The sequence below is a fragment of the Dufourea novaeangliae genome, unplaced genomic scaffold (genome assembly GCF_001272555.1).
Source record: "Dufourea novaeangliae isolate 0120121106 unplaced genomic scaffold, ASM127255v1 scaffold7, whole genome shotgun sequence".
NCBI lineage: Eukaryota > Metazoa > Arthropoda > Insecta > Hymenoptera > Halictidae > Dufourea > Dufourea novaeangliae.
The window spans coordinates 2,925,878-2,942,837 of NW_015373896.1; the positions used below are offsets into that span (position 1 = coordinate 2,925,878).

Genomic DNA, 16,960 nt, shown 5'->3' on the forward strand with positions numbered 1-16,960 from the left:
AATTAAAATGATCTGGATATTGCTTTTTCACTCGATGAAGATACACTTATCAATTTCTTACAATATCCAACTCTTCTCTTCGCTATTAGTTTTTTTTTGTATTTTCCTTTATTAAATGTTCCTAATTGTATACTTACAATTACTTACATATATTTTGTGCTAATATTTTCAAAGTAATATGCGGATTTTTAATCATTAATGTCTAGAGTAAATCAATATTAGTTGTAATTATAATATAAAGAAGGAAAAGGAGAAAAAGGTAATTAAAAGTGAAGGTGCACGTAGTGGGCTTTAGCGAATTTTATAATGTCCATTTTCACAGTAGGGATTTGTTTTGCTAATAGTTATCCTAGTAAATCCTCTGAAACAAAAGAGATCCGTCACAATTTGTAAATGACACGATCCTAGCCTCCAAATTTCTTCGCACAGACACGTCGCAAGAACCACCGCCGCCGGCAGGATTCCTCGCGCAGTGCTACCTCCTCTACAAGAGGCAACTACTTTGCCTGAAACGAGATTACACGTTACTGGTGGTCCGTCTTCTCTGTCATCTGCTGATTGGAGTGATCTTCGGCTACCTCTACATGGGAAGCGGTTACAGAGCGAACGGTGTCCTAGCTAATTACGTCTACCTGTACGGATCGTTGCTGCTGATCGTGTACACAGGAAAAATGGCCGTCACCCTTGCCTGTAGGTATCCGAGATTAATCAGGGGTGGCCTAATAACAAGTGAGGGCTCACGTTAGATTAATGTTTCCTAACCTTTTTTGGACCTTAACGCCTCAAAGATCTTGACGCATAAATGGGATAAAAAACTGTTGTCGATGGGGTGACGAATGTCAATGATCTGCGAATTGGCCCCCGCCCCCCCCCCCAAAATATTGAAATTGCCCCACGTTAGGAAACACTGCGTCGGATGATGGAGTAGGTGATCGAATCACATAACAAACTCTATAGAATAGTCTGCGGTTCTCCACGATATTATTAATTCAGCGACCGAAATTCATGAATTTCAGTTTCTTTTTTTACGATCAGGTCATCGGGAAACCGGCTCCTCGGAGCAGTTGCCCAATTTCTTCTCACACTTGCGCGCAAACCTGTTTCTATTCTATACAATTAAGGAAAAATGATGCCCGGTCAATCCTGATAGTCGGCGAGCGCGTGTAAAGCTGCGTTTACACTACACCTCTTTGAAGCATAGTCGCATAAAAAATGTCTGACTTTTTTAGTGGGTTTACTTGTACCACCTTTAAATCGTGAAATTACTAAGAATAACCAATAATTAAAATAAAACTGCTTTGTCACATTTTATGGAAAAATACATTTTTCGTGCAACTAAGCACTTGTTTGTTGTAAAATCGTGTGCTTCAAAGAGATATAACAAAATATTGTTATACAAATTTGCTGTACATGTTTTTATAACTTAACCAAATTATACCTTCTGGACAAGTCCCTAACAAGTTTGTATAACATTTCGTGTCTCATTATTAATAATGGCGTCACACGTGATGGATAACATGTAACTTGTTACATAACACGAGAAATGTTCTATCAAATTTTTCTCTCTGTTCTTCCAACAAGTTCTATAACTTTGATATACAACTTGTTATGCTATGTAGTGCAGACGCAGCTTAACATTGAAATATCGTTTCCGATTATGGTTATCAAATCGTACACACTAATTATACATATTGTCGTCGCGATAATTGAGCATTGTCACGGTATTTGGCCGGTATTCATGGTTTTTGCGGTATTGACCCAGCAACGGGATCAGTGGTCCACGAATCTGGGTCAAGGAACGCCAGCGTGCGCGGTTACAGCTCCACGAGAAGCCGATTTGCAGTACTCAGAGAGAGGGAGAGAGAGAAAGAGTTAACAGTATCTGTAGTGGCCATTCACTCCCAGCGTACGGGAGCATCATGAAGACGTATTATACTCAAAGGAGCAGTGAAACCTGTCCGTCAGGATACGTAGGGTACTTTTGATACTTGAAATATAGAATAGGTTAGATTACCGTTACGGGTCATTCCACGCGAAATCGGACAATTTTCCGAGTAACATTTCAGAGCTTGTTGAAACTTGACTGTGTTATAATCTTTAGTGGTATATAAAAGGATTTTTGAAAATTTTTTTAATTGTTGACTTTAAAGATGTTCGAAATATGGTATCAATCTTTCTTCGGTAAATTATAATTGTTGAACTAATAAACAATCAAAGTTGACGAACATCACTTGGGGTATTCATTAAAACAAATTTTGTGCAAAAACAAACGAGATACGAAAGCTGCTCACATTAAATGGAACACCCAGTATAATCGTATGTATCTTTTAAATTATACCACCATAAGTGAAAGGTGTCATGCTGACCACTTTCCTTTTTTTTTTCTTTTTTTTTTGTAAAAAGTGTTTCAAGGTGAGTTCGGTCTAAACATTCATACGTTTCGAAGAAAGCGAGAACCACTGTGGAGGTAGACAGTGTGAGTCAATCACTTTGTCGTGAATAGCTGCGCACGCGATACAACAATGTGTACCAGCGGTCACCGAAACGAATCCGTCTTTTAACCGGTCGAACTACATGTATATTTTTAACTGACCGCGTCCTCTCGGACGGCTTTCGGAATTTTAAGTGGCCCTCAAAACAAATACGACGGAAAAGTGTTGATGGTTCTGTTTTCGAATGTTTCAGTTCCACAAGAAATGCGGATCCTCTCGAGGGAGCACTTCAACCGATGGTATCGATTGGCGCCGTATTATATCAGTATGCTGCTGGTCGAGATCCCGTTCCAAGCGTCTTGTGCGGCGACCTATTTGGCGGTCAGCTATTGGCTGACAGGACAGCCGGTGGAAACGCCTCGTATACTTACTTTCATGGTCGTCAGTATAGCCGCCAGTCTGACCGCCCAAGCTTGGGGCTTCTTTATCGGCGCGACCACGCCGGTGAAGGTACGCGCTTTTTCGATTCTATTACAGATGAGGTATAGGAGTAGATATTTCATATTATGAGTGTTAGTGGCCCACCCTTGGCCCAGGCCTAATAAAGTTGAAAAGAAGGTTATAAGCTGAACTCCGGAGGAACCACTGCAGACCACCATAAGGCTTGAGTAGGTTGATAAACCATTCTTCGGCTCGCCTCCATTGGTAGGATAGTGCATCGGCACTCGACTTCCGGAGGAAAAGCTATCAGTAATCAGTAGTGGCCCACCTAAACTGTATTACCGACACCTTAAAAACCTGTGATTTTAGCGACCTCTGTTATGAGAATGGTAAATTCATGGTGGATAGTAACACTACAGACTCCTGTCGATTATTGTCCCGAACTCGTGTCCGCGACAGAACAATAATCTGATACGGAGAAATGCCTCAGATCCTCGTGAATTCGTTTTTTGCCTGAGCCTCGGCTAGAAAGTATACTTTTGACAGGTTGCACCCCACCCCCAATGGTGGGGATAACGCCTGGACAATAATCGTGTAAAACAAGCTAGACAATAATCGAGACTAGTACCCTCGTACTAGTCTCGACTACAGTACCTCGTCGGTGATATTAGTTAAGATTATCTAATATGTTAGCAGTCAATGCCCTTTTCTGCTTATAAACTGACCAAGTGTCAGTAGATGGAGCCTTGCAGAGTAAATATTGAAAAAAAAAAAAGAAGACATGTTACCAATCGAACTGACAAAACGGCCAGACGAACATAACCTGAAACGTTTCTCTGTCCACAGATCGCTGTATTTGCCGGTCCTATAATCGCCGTGCTGTTCTCGGTGTTCGGTTTCTGTATCCGTTACATAGACACCCCGCTGGCGTTCCGTTGGATGTTCCACGTGTCGTATTTTCGCGCCAGTTTCCACAGTCTCCTCCATACCGTGTACGGTTTCGACCGTATGGACCTGAAGTGCGACGATTTCTATTGTCACTATAAGAAACCCACGCAATTCCTGAAAGAGATGGACATTGCCGACACTAACGTCGTGGACAATTTGATTCTGATTCTCGGGATTGGTGTCTTGATGCATCTGTTGACCGCCAGCGCCCTTTGGTGCAAGTTGAACAGAAGATAAAGGGGACAATTCGTCACAGAATGGATCCAGTATTGCTAATATGAGAATCATGTGGGGCTGTGTGTATGTGTATGTGTGCGTATGTACCACGAATACAGATGTGACGTCACTAGAAATAGTTCCTCCAAGGGGAACTTTTCGGGGGGAGTTAATTTTCAACCTGACCGTTGAATATTTCCATACGGAACTATCTATATAAATATAGAATTATCGTTCCAAACTGTTCAGTGGAAAAGAAGAAAAGAAAAAAATATGTATGCCGTACTTACGAATTAATAAAGAAGACTCTACCGTCGGAGAATTGATACTTAGCGTGCAGCGTTAGGTGAAAGTGGGACGGGAAATGCCGGACGCGTTTTCAGGACAGTACGTCGGCTTAATTGTGCCGTCGGGTACGCGAAACGTCCGGTGAATAGATTTATTATACGGTAATTCCATGATTATCGTGTTACGGGGCTCTTATTAACTTATTACACGATTTTCCGTTGAATTTGTGCGCCTGGGGACTCTCGTAAACATGGAGTCGCGAAAGACTTTAAACCACCTGGCGACCATGCTCTCTGTAACCCGACAGACCTTAACATTAACTGCAGTCGAATGACAACCGGCGTATAGGAATTAAGAAAGAAGCATATTTTTTTTTATTACTTTTCGTACTGTAATGTTATCAACCGTGCAACCGGTATCAATCATGATTATAAATGCGCGTTTGGTGTTTGATTGTAATTATCGGTGTCACGGCATTGACCGTTTTGAAAAAGAATCTAAGTTATATCCGTGTAAACGCAGACGAAAGAGATGCAATTAAAATACAATTCGAGAGGGGAATCACTCGTGGTCTAAATGCCTGATTACGATCGAAGGCGATACATGATATTATACTGATTATAATATTAACGTCGAGGCATTATATATAAAAGATCAAGAAAATTCTTGCATTTGTAGCAAACTAGATCTAACAGTTATTGTGATATATTTGTTACAGATCGTCCCGAAGTTAATTGAATAATATTTATAAACGAAAATAGTTAGATAAATCGATCTAACTATTTGTGACACTACTTAAATTGACGTTACGTCACGATTATAAAGTGTTTGATAATCATTTTCATGTTGATGTATAGGGCGTCCTGGAGATCTTAATTTCAAGTCAATATTTATGGTTGCAAACCGAAATTTACAGAAGTGTATATCGAGGAGGGATCTAATTGAACTTTTTAATACTAGTTTACATTTTCTACCGACCGAAGAGACGTGTGTATACGTTACTATACATTTGGGTACACTATCTGTATAGTGGATCTCGGAGATAAAACATAATAAGGTGTCAGACTTCTGATTTTCAACTTTTTACAATATTTATTGCACTGTGCTGTTTATGAGCAGTTCGTGTACTTGAACCACATGTTGTGTTGCCAATCTTATCCTATTTCTGGGATATGTTGGTATTCTAATCTATGTTGAAAAGTGATGTGTGCAAAGCTTTAAACAAACTGTGTGTTAGACGATCGAGTAAGCAACGACACGTTATAGATTATTGTTGTACCTATTCTCAATGGACGATGTCTTTCTAATATAAATATTATATTTAGTATTATAGAACGTACGAGGGATGCTCGATTATGTGAATAACTATTCAATAAACGTACTTTTCTATTAAGAGTCCAGAAGAAGTCTTCACACACATTACAAATTCTGGATATACACTGAAATTTGTATTTGACATTTCACTTGATTTAAAGTGACGCAGGAATTATAATCAAAAGTTTTGTAGTGTTTTGTAAATGTTGACATATGCTATAAATGGATAATCATTTGTAATCTACAAATTAATTTCTCATTTACAGGAACTCTTTAAATAACAAAGCGGGGTGACGAACTAATTCGAAATAATGAAAAAAGGAACGGTTTAATATTTATAATTTTTATTGTACGCCGTATCCAGTATGTTTCTACAATTCGGATACATTGTTAACTTTTCTTCTTTGCTTTTTAATGAATACCATATACAGATAGTACGCTAATACAGTTCCCCACGATCTAAGTCAATCAACAGGTATATAAAGTGATCGGGGAAGTGATAATCTTCATTCGGGATAAATTACACATTTTTATTATTTTTATTTTTTTTTTTTTGTTTAAGTTAAAACTATCGTTTGCTTCGCGTTACCGCTTCAAGATAAATAAAACATTTAGGAAACGAATTCTTAGAGATCATATGAACACTATTAATCGAACCACGAATTCTCTCTAAAAATACACATATACAGGGGTTAGTGTCTCTCCTGCCGAACGTTCTGTTTATTTACGTGTCTGGATGATTGGGAACAATAGTGAAACAGAGAAGGAAGGTGACAGATGAAATATTGGAAATTCTACCACGCTACAAGTAACCATTCAAAAACCGATACAGAGTATTCATATGATTTCAAAACGCTAACGTCTAACGAACTGAAAGTGTCGCAGATGGCGACACTTGCGTCGTCGCATAATGGCGACACTCGTGTCGCCGATTTTCTTTCTTATGTTACAAATTCTTCATTTTCTCACAGACTAAACTGGTGATGAACTAGTGCGCGATTGAGTACTAACACATATCAATGGTGCTCCGCTTAAAAATGACTTGAACGATATGTCGCATAAAAAGAGTCCAATAGTCGTTAACAAATTGTATGTTCTTTTTTTTTTCCTAATACCACCGACGAGGTATAAGAACAGACCTTTCACATCTTATGGGAGTTGTTGGCCCACCTAAACTGTAGTATCGACACCTTAAAAAGTCTGTGATTTTAGTGAGCTCTACGTTATAAGAACGGTAAATCTACGATTGGTAGTGACACTAAAATGGAAATGGGGTAACATAACCTCAGATAAGTGGGCCGCAAGAATATATTCGATGAAAGGTTTACTCCTATACGTGGTCTGTGCTTATACATTACAAGGTAAACCGATCATAGTCGGTGGTAACCTTTATTTTCTAGATGGAACAACTTCCCAAACCCGAAGGTCACTTTTCATTCTCTAAATAGAATATCATTTTACTAAACCGTTAATTCAAAAACATGTAACATTTACTGCCTGCTCTAGCAGATTACACGACGATAACAGTTACTGCCTTACCCCTACATATCGATCACTTCACTGACAACCGTTGAACTCTTCTAAATTGTAACATATCGCAATAAATAATTTCCGAAAACGAGGTGACTCTGGGAAAATGATTTCTTTAATGAAAGGTCCGTTATGGTAGAAAAAAATGTCCTACACTGGTGGGAACATTTTTTGCTCCATATTATTATTCCTCTATTTCCATCGAAGAAACCATTTTCTCTTTAGAGACACCTTGTCTCCACTTCTATTAATGCTTTCAGTAGCTTTATACAAAAAATCGTGATTCTTAATCGGATATACGCAACACAACAAACATCCAAAAATTTACCAATTTTAGATCCTTATTCGTAAAACAAAGTAAAAAAATTGCGGTTTAAACTACGCACATGGGATGTCCGCTTAAAATGACATATGGTATGTGGATACATATATATATATACAGAAATATGTTTGAGAGTTTTATCATTTCTTTGATCCATGTCACCGGGTGAACAGTGTCTTGAGGCAACTCGTATCGAGCTTACTATGTCGATAGCTGCTTGTAAATTACAATGGAATCAAAAATGTCCTACGTATCAGTTTTACGCGGGTGAAGTTATCTGCATTATCTCTTAATTACGTGACGAACGGTTAAAAACTCGAACATGTTTATTTATAGCCATAAAAGGGACGCATATTACATCGACACGTGATCCATATCACGGTTCCTTTAATACTTTTTTTGTTTATATTAACGAGATGTTCTAATATCCGTTATTCAATGAAATGAAAGATGCATCTGATGTGAGTAACAGTGGTGTCCATCTTAATCTGTTCGATAGTTTTTTTTTTAATACGTATTATAAAAAATTTCCAACGGACACGCCTGTTTTTCTAAGAATCTGATTTTTTTTTTAAGCATCCGTTTTAAATGCAACAGGAATATTCCTAAGTATTCAATGGGACCGTGTCGGGTCACTCGTTATCGATAACATCAGATCCATCCTTATTCCGTATGAATAATGTTTAACATTCGTAACCGAACAGGAATTTATTTTTCTAATACTCTTCAGAGCGAGTGCAAGCAACAAAAGACGTACTCAAGAACATAGAAGTCGTGACGCTGACAAATACTATCGGTGTTGAAATGATAAAAGAGAAAAGAAAGTAGAAGATAAAAGAAATTCAGAAAACGAAGAGAAACAATTGATTTGTCCGTTCGGTCCACTCCAGAAAAACGTTTAGGAAAAAGACCGAAAAACAGTAGGTACGTTATTTCGTAATGTGATATTTACAGCGATTGAATAATTATTAATTGTCTCTATTAATTATTTACATCGATCCATATAGAATTTTGCATTTAATCACAATATTTTCGACTGTTTCACCTTTCTTTGCGCCTCGGACTCATCCTCCGTGCCGTACAGATGATACCGGTGCTTCATTTCGGTCGCAACAGACTTTAAACGAAACCAATTGAAACAGAAAAATCAAACGTAAGCCTTCGAGTCGTTTGTGAGCAACGATTAAATTAAAAGTAAGAGAAAAAAAAAATTAATAATACGATAAAAAGCAAAGGAAAGCAAGGTGAACCGTTCCTAGAGAATCATTCAAATATTTCCTGCAGGACAGATTAGTTTAACACTAGACTTACCAGACGTGAACGCACTCTTTTTGGCATATCTTCTTGTAAACTGTAAATCTCGTTCCGCTTCAGCACTAGCTGCGAGCCATCTTCGAAAATTACCTGAAACATAATTATACATTGAGGAAATCTTGAACTGCTAAGCATAGCAATAACAGCCAAGAAAATGATTTTTAAGATCAAACTATAAAATCATTTTTAAGATATCGGTGCGTATAAATAATTTTTTTACATCATCAATACTCATTTACCGACTTTAGACATTCTGTTTAGTTACTCACAGTGTACATAATTCTGTGATTTGTACCCTCAAAGATACCGTCATACAAATTTTCATCAGTCCACTTTACGACAACAGCAGCCCCCTGTTGCGGTGGGTTTCCAGGATCGTAATTCTGTAAACCAATGGTAGCAAAATGTGTATAAACTAAAAACCCAACGAGTACAATAAATAGAATTAATTTAGAAAAATAAAATGTAAGTCATCCACGCCTCGATTCTATAAAAGATATATGTATATACATATATTTACCGTTATATCTGATGGATACAGGTCTTCACTGAAACTATCGTCACTAAACGTGACCATATAAAACAGGGTATCGTGTATGGAATCTACTTTGGCCTTGTAATACCGCGAGTTCCGATGTTTCGCCCAAACGATCTCTCCCTGTCGGATCGTTGGAATTTTTTCTTTTCCATCGTCGTGTCCATCACATGTTACCTGAATACGAATGTCATTATCACTTTATTACCTTCAGAGGTACTACAATAAATAACACTTTTTATAGGGTGTAGGTTAGTTTTTCGTATACTTTCAGGTAACGACATAGTGACGTAGTAAACCCCACCATGGTCAGAAGTAAAGGTCTGAGTTGAACGATAAACAAAAAATCCCGGAACAGTACGAAAACATCCCCCCCCCCCCCTTGAGTTAGTTGACTTTCTGGGCCAGTACTGGAAGGATCGCAGACGAGCAACGACCTCGGATAGGTTAGGTTCGCAAAAGAGTTTCTATTTAGGCTCTATCAGATGTACTATTTCACTACATTACGTAAAAATACACGGTCCTGTCAACAGAATAACCAAAGTTTCTTCAAGTACCTGAATCTCCAGTGAATTGTACACGGGTATCGTGAACGTTGCGCCGGAAATCAGACCGCAAGACGGGTGAAACAAGTGAGTACACTGACTGCAATTCAAACACGCTCCATCTTTCTGGCCACAATAACAACATAATTGATTGACTATGTCAGGTCTAATGGTCAAGACATTAATAGGATCTTTATTGACAGCATCCTTAAAAGTGACACCTGGTAATAAGAGGGCGCATAATATATGGGCCCAGTTACTGTCGCTGGTACGTTTCACAGCACCGCCACGCATGGGGCATAGACAACACATCTACGGAAAAATATATATCCATAAGAAGTTAAAAAATTTTCTTCTTTTTACCCGCTGAAAATCACAGCTACTTACCACCTGTGTTTTACCAGCTTTGCATTTGTCGCACGCCCAATTACGTATGTCCGTGGGCACTACGGTAACACCGTAACACGAAGCGTGCACGGTAACGTGACATTCTCTACAACGCAGTAGCTTGTCGTTGTCCGGCTCAACCACTTGTTCCTTCGAATTCGCGACGAATATATTTGCCGATACCTAACGACACAATTGAAACATAGACGAGCTGCTTGAAGTATACCACCAAGTGGCGTTACGGAAGCTTATAACTACAGACGAGGTATAGGAGTAGACATTTCATCAAACGCATTTTTGCGGTCCACGTTTGTGAGGTTACGTTACCCCATTTCCATTTTACAGACTATTCTCGATTATTGTCTGGTTTGTCCTACACAATTATTGTCCAGGCGTTACCCTCACCACTGGGGGTGGGGTGGAACCTGTAAAAAGTATACTTTGCTGCCGAGGCTTGGGCTTCGGGCAAAAAACGAATTTGGAGCACTATTTCGGATCTTGTTCAAATTTGGATATGTTGCAAATAGCTGAAAAATCAACAACTTTTAAAATTTTCAAAAATCTTTCAAGGTACGTTTATATATCGTTAAAGACTACAATATATCCAAATTTGAACAAAATCCGAAATTGTGCTCCAAAAAGTGTCCCATTTCGCGTGGAATGGCCTCCCTATGAGATTATTGTCCTGACGCGGACCCGAGTTCGGGACGATAATCGAAAGGAGACTGTAGTGTTACTATCCACCGTAGATTTACCGTTCTCATAACATAGAAGTCGCTAAAATCGCAGGTTTTTTAAGGTGTCGGTACTACAGTTTAGGTGGGCCACAGACTCCCATAATGTGAAAGGTCTATTCTTATACCTCGTCGGTGCTATAACAAATCTGTATTTCTTTGACAACACGTATATAGTCTTTGGGAATTACAGAAGCGAGATTGTTTACGTGAAACCTACCCATATCGGTGAACTCTCCGGTAAAACGGTTGGTTTGCAATATTTCCAGTCTGGAGGCATCAGTCTACCGTGTCCGTTGCAACTCGATGTGAATGGCGCACAGATCGCGCAATGCGAGATTTGGGCGCTCCAGTAGTCGTTGAACGCCTTCAGTAGCTCGTTATTCGGGACGCTGGGGTACAGCATATCGGATATATGTCCTGGTATCAACGATACACGGTGAGTAATACAAGATGATTTGTCCACAGGACTAATTGTTACTATACTCGAATTCTCCTGATTCATTAGTGTCGCGACCATCTCCGGTATGTCTTTTTTCCTGGTCGTCGCTTTCTTCAATTTTTCTTTCGACTTTCGCCTGGTCGTCGACAATTTTATAGGTTTCAATGCTGGCATTTTCGCGTATATATTTTCTGTACTCCTCCGCATGGTTTGACATTGCAACGGAGTATCAGTTTCGTAGTCATTTTGCGGTTGGACCGGATCGGTACGCGTGATTGTGATAATGTTGTGCGACGCTTGTAAATCTGAACTCGAATTACTCACACGGTACTGTGCGCCGTCGTTTATGGTCATAATATTTAGATTTTTCCCGGATTGATTCACTTCTAACGGATTGTCCACTTGGGTGGACACAGTCTTCACGTTACCGACAACGGTGCTTGTGTTTTTGAACGGTTTCCTACCGAATGTGTCCTTCTGGGACAACGTTCTCTTCGGTAGCAACGACTCTTTCGGTTTCGTTAGAATCTTCAGAAGCGATGAACTCGCTGCTTCGCCGCTAGCTGAATTCGCTTTCTGTAAACATTTCTTACCGAAGTCGGTCATCATCGAAGATTGAGGGCCCATCGGCACCTTTGTACACTTTGTCGCGGACGTCAAGAAGAACGTGTTGTTTGGTAGACTCGGCGCAGAAGTGGCGGACATTTGAGGGGAATCCAAGTTCACGACGGAAGACTGAGTCTGCTGATCGTCCGTGGTGGCCTCTTTTGGGAAAAAGAAACTGCCACTACCGGATGGAAGTTGCCAGAACTTTGTCGCCAACATTTTCGACGTGTCGGTCGTGGACCTCTTTCCAAGGGTCTTGACGTCTGTGCTTGGCCTGCTGATGCTGTGACAAGTGACTGACGGTCCCAGCGATTGACCTAATATCCCACTCTTTGTGAAGAATCCTTCCAGTCGTGGGATCTGAGTAGCTGTATGAGAGATAGGCTTCGAAACTTCTAGGGATCTCGAATCGATCGCCGCCTCTTGTACAGGAATTTCTTTTTGCAGAATCGGCGGGCTGGAGAAACTGGAATTCAAAAACATAATCCCAGGATTTGGAAGTTTAGGCTCCTCGAGGCTGGCGATAGGCCAACTCTTTGGTACAACTACTATACTATTCGACGGTGTACGGGTATCTTTCTCGTCCCCAGTTTGCTTGTCAGAATCAACCTTGGTCGACACTTCGGTAGCGGTTATATTGTAAGCGGATTTCAATACACACAAACGGGGAGCTTTTATGATGTCTTTCTTCGTGTAATTCGGTATAGACCTTTCCGTCAACATTGTCCCTACGCTCTTGCAACTGGTCTGGCTTAACAACGGTTTTACCTCTTGTATGGTTATAGCGCCGTCGCCGATATACTCGGACTCCACAGCTTTGTCTATTTTGAAAGGCTTCATTTGATCCGCGGTAGATATATTTTTCATCAATGATTTCGACAATGTTTGATTCATGAGGGCCAAATTCACTTTCCTAGTGTTCCTCATGTACAAGCTCATTCGTTCGTCCGCAATAGTCTCTGCAAGTTTCTCACTTACACTCGGATCATTGTATACAGAGTTGGCGATCGACTTGTTCATTACATTTACAGTAGGCTCGTTACCAGAGAAAATTATGCTCCCGGGTAATTGACTTGCCATACCTTGATTATTAGAAACATCCTTTATTAGTAACGATTTCGGTTGATTTAGACTTGGCATAGCCATCAATTGCCGTTGCACGTTAGCATCTGACACGTCCAAAGGCTCATTAGTATCGAAGATAGATAGATTTATATGTTTATTTTTCTTCCTGCCAGAGTTCTTAGATTTTCCCCTCTTTGGCTCCCCAGACTTCGAATGCTTCTTCTTCTTTTTGACCGGTTTGTCAGTGGTTTCCGAGAAATCGGAACCTTCTTCAAGTTTGATACTTTCGATAATGTTATTAACGGGCAGAATGGCATTAGAACAACCTTGTTCATCTAATCGACTGTTTTGCTCTGGGAACGATGGAGATAAGAAGTTTAAGCTATCGTCAGGCTCTTCTTTGATTTCAGTCTTTATCGTAACATTTCCAACGATACTTTTATTGGAATCCTTCTTCGTTTTCTTCTCTTTATCGGGATTCTTTTTCTTCCGTTTGCGGCTTTTTTTCCGATTGTAACCGTCGTCGTACACAGTCGCTTCGTTCACGTCTACAATGAAAACACGATTTCTTACAAACTTACACTCGTTAATTGGACATTTAAATGGAACTAAACAACGCGAACGTGGTAACAAAGTATACAGGAAACATATGTTTTACCCATTTCTCCTGCCTTCAGCCATATATCTTCCAAAACTTCTAACTGTTGCTCGTCTGGTTGATCGTCCACTTCTTCTAGTTCTAGATCTTGTAAAACTTTCTTCACGTCTGGTGGAATGTCCGGACGATTCACCAATTCTTCCATGTCGACATCCGGATTCGTTGCCATGATATTTTTCTTTTTGTGTATTGTGTGGCGTTTATTTTTCGGCGCAGCACTTAAGAAACTCTGTGGCAATTGCCCGTTACTGCTGTTACTGCATAAAAGGTCCATCTGAGAGGGCATAGGCGCAGCGGTTTGCCTAGGATCTTCGGGATGTGGACCAATATCTTCTCCGCGTAACCACAATTCGTATCTATAATCATTCTTAATTAGCGAATTGCCTCTAACAATGCAAAAACATGTAACTTCGAGTTAATGTGCATTCTCATAAAAAAAAACTTCATCACCTTTCCGGTTGAAAGCGTTTCACAAAGGTATCCATGGATATTTTAACCATATCCTTACTGCAGGTACATTGTGTAGCCCTTTTACCATACTCCACCCATCGAGGTGCAGCGAAATTAGTTGACTCGGCGCAATTGAATCCATGATTGAAACCGGCATGATAACCGTACGGGAAAGTAATCATTATTTCTCCAGCCTCTTGTGTTATCTAGGAACATGATAACACGTCATTTACAAACTATTACATAGATACATTTGTGAAAAACAGATAAAACAACAGAGCCTCACTTTATTGCACGGAATCGAATACTGCCTTAATATTTGAGGGGAAATGAGAGACATCTTGTGACGCAAAAATGCCTGACAGCTTTGATAACTCGAGGGGAAGAAACCACTGGCGAGTCTTTCCAGTCTTCGTCCATGTTCCGGAGGTATCGCATACCATGTCTTTGGAGCTCCGAAATGCAAATAATTTATCGAATACAGATCCATGTCCTCTGTATGCCATGCAAATGTCGTTTTCCACATTCCAAAGTACAAGTACGCTGTGTTCACACCATCGATAGATATACCATAATCTTTGTTCACATAATCAAGAATTGTTCCTAAATGATTAATGTTCCATTCTTTCACATCCGGATCTGTCAAGGAACCAGAAACATCTGCCCCGTATATGGGCGCCACATAAGTTATATTCTTCCAATATTTCCTCTCCAAATCTTCATAATCAAAGTGGCGTGGAGTACTGTAGCGTTCTGAGTTTGCTAACTTACTATACTCTTTCACAGTCATAGACTTCTTTTGTATATTAATTTGCTGATAAAGTCCCTGTTTACCAGTGAAAGGCCTGCTTTATGGGCTCCTTTGCTTTCCATATATTCCACATACTTGGTGAAATCCTTGAATTCCTCATACGTAGGTCTGAAGACCTGTATACGGGGTGTACCCCGCGAAATGTTGCTAACCATTTTTATTTAATTTCTGTACCTAAAAAACACGAAATCGCTATTCAAACATTCCGTTGATTGCAAAAACTTTGATTGATTCGTAATATATGTATTCATACAATTTTTCAATATACAGCGTTATTCATAAAAAAACGAAAAAAAAAGAAGATAAATGTACCTATAAATATCATTGCCGCGCGAGCCTATTAATGATAACTACGGAAAGCCAGCGTTCCGTAACACAAATGAAATAGCGATCGCGAATCGTGACACATAGTGATAAACACGAAATCAAAGCATCCTGCGTGTTCACACAGCACACGCGGCGATCGAATTATCGTCGTGTAATTTTTAATGAAACACGTTATTAAAACAACCGATGAGTATCGTAACCATGGCCGAATCAAGCTGAATTAATTGCCCGTAAATTTAATGTTTCCACGAGAATAAACATTCAAAAACGAGTGGACGTGAGCGGGGTACGATGTTTTTGGAACGAAACGTGTCCCCGTAGGTGCATAAACAAAATGGATGGTAGCTATTGTCAAGACGGTCCCTTAAAATAAACTGATCTATACATCTTTTTGGTAGCCGTTTCAATCCCAGAAATCGCGCATCACGATGAAATATGAAAAGCATCGGTGTCGACGATCTTCATCGCGTATTTCGTCCGTTTCAGGGGGCTTTTCATTGGGGACACTACGGATAGTCGCGAAATTTCACGCTGGCACTACTATTGACCGACAGAAAATTGTCGCTATCGGAGTCGTGGAAAACTCTAAAGAAATATCGTTCGTTGGTGACGACACGTTACTTACGTTGAGATTAGACGCGAACAATCACCTTTCCTGTATAAACACCATGATCGTTCAGATATCGTCGTGGATTTTGCGATTTGACACATTCACCGCTGTACCCCGCGCGTCTCACGTAAGACCAATAAAGATGGCGTTCGACGCTCTATCGGTTTCGGACGCCTGAAGAACAGCGCATGCGTGCCGAGCGGCAAATTCGAATTTTTGCATTTTGTCACGTACATGATTTCCCGTGAATATTATCACTGAAATATTCCATTGAGGATGTCCTGCAAAGTATACGATAATTAGCGTAAATGTTTCTATCCGTGGAAGCATATTGCAGTTACAAAACATTTTTGAAACGTGAAATGCATTGTAATGTGACTTAAATGCATACGTGTGCTCGTTCTTTGAGAATTTCAAAGTATGAAAAATTCGTTCCAATGAAAGTGGGGTTATTTAATGGGTAGAATTCGATGCAGTGTTCGATTTTTATATGAAATACGTATTTACAAAGATTTCATTGTCAGGTTTATTTGTTTAAATGACGCCATGTATTTTTGCTCTATACATATTAGTACACGTTTTGATTCAATATCTCGTATCCCATATCCCGGCATGGATTTAGGATTCCGTATCCTAAGCCTGTGTCAACGAAGGATCGTATATTGGTATTCGCGACAAAAGTCTTTCTAAATTTATTTCGATATGACGGATTAAGTACATTTCTGTGTATACAGATTTATTTTTCGTTGTAATATTACTTTCTTCTCCTGATCTACGGATGCTAGTATAATTGCAAGAATGATTAAGTACCGTTACATCATATCGCACTTTATTGCATAGGCAACGCTACTCTGCGGGACATAGGTGTACTTTTCGTAGAAACACTCAGTCGGTAAAAAAGATTATTTGCAAAGAATTTGATGCATATTGTACATATGCGGTATCAATCAAAGGTTAACTGATAGGGAAATCTGTGAAAGGAAAA

At 39.6% G+C, this 16,960-nt stretch overlaps 2 protein-coding genes across 2 annotated transcripts in view; one reads left to right on the forward strand and one right to left on the reverse strand.

The window, feature by feature from the left end:
* The window catches only part of LOC107193359 (ATP-binding cassette sub-family G member 1), a 36,367-nt gene extending 31,413 nt beyond the window's left edge, over positions 1-4,954 (forward strand). The window contains exons 8-10 of the mRNA XM_015582771.1: positions 430-690; positions 2,686-2,942; positions 3,720-4,954. Of these exons, the coding sequence (XP_015438257.1) occupies positions 430-690; positions 2,686-2,942; positions 3,720-4,058 (857 nt within the window). The 3' untranslated portion in view covers positions 4,059-4,954. The remainder of the gene's footprint in view (positions 1-429; positions 691-2,685; positions 2,943-3,719) is intronic.
* Positions 4,955-7,966: 3,012 nt separating this feature from the next.
* Positions 7,967-16,088, reverse strand: LOC107193338 (lysine-specific demethylase 4A-like). The gene is given in 12 exon segments (XM_015582745.1): positions 7,967-8,608; positions 8,803-8,895; positions 9,075-9,188; positions 9,326-9,517; positions 9,898-10,197; positions 10,273-10,455; positions 11,227-13,667; positions 13,778-14,133; positions 14,228-14,433; positions 14,514-15,068; positions 15,071-15,212; positions 15,991-16,088. Coding segments are annotated over 11 exon segments (4,659 nt in total). The 5' UTR covers positions 15,194-15,212; positions 15,991-16,088; the 3' UTR covers positions 7,967-8,512.
* Positions 16,089-16,960: the final 872 nt, after the last annotated feature.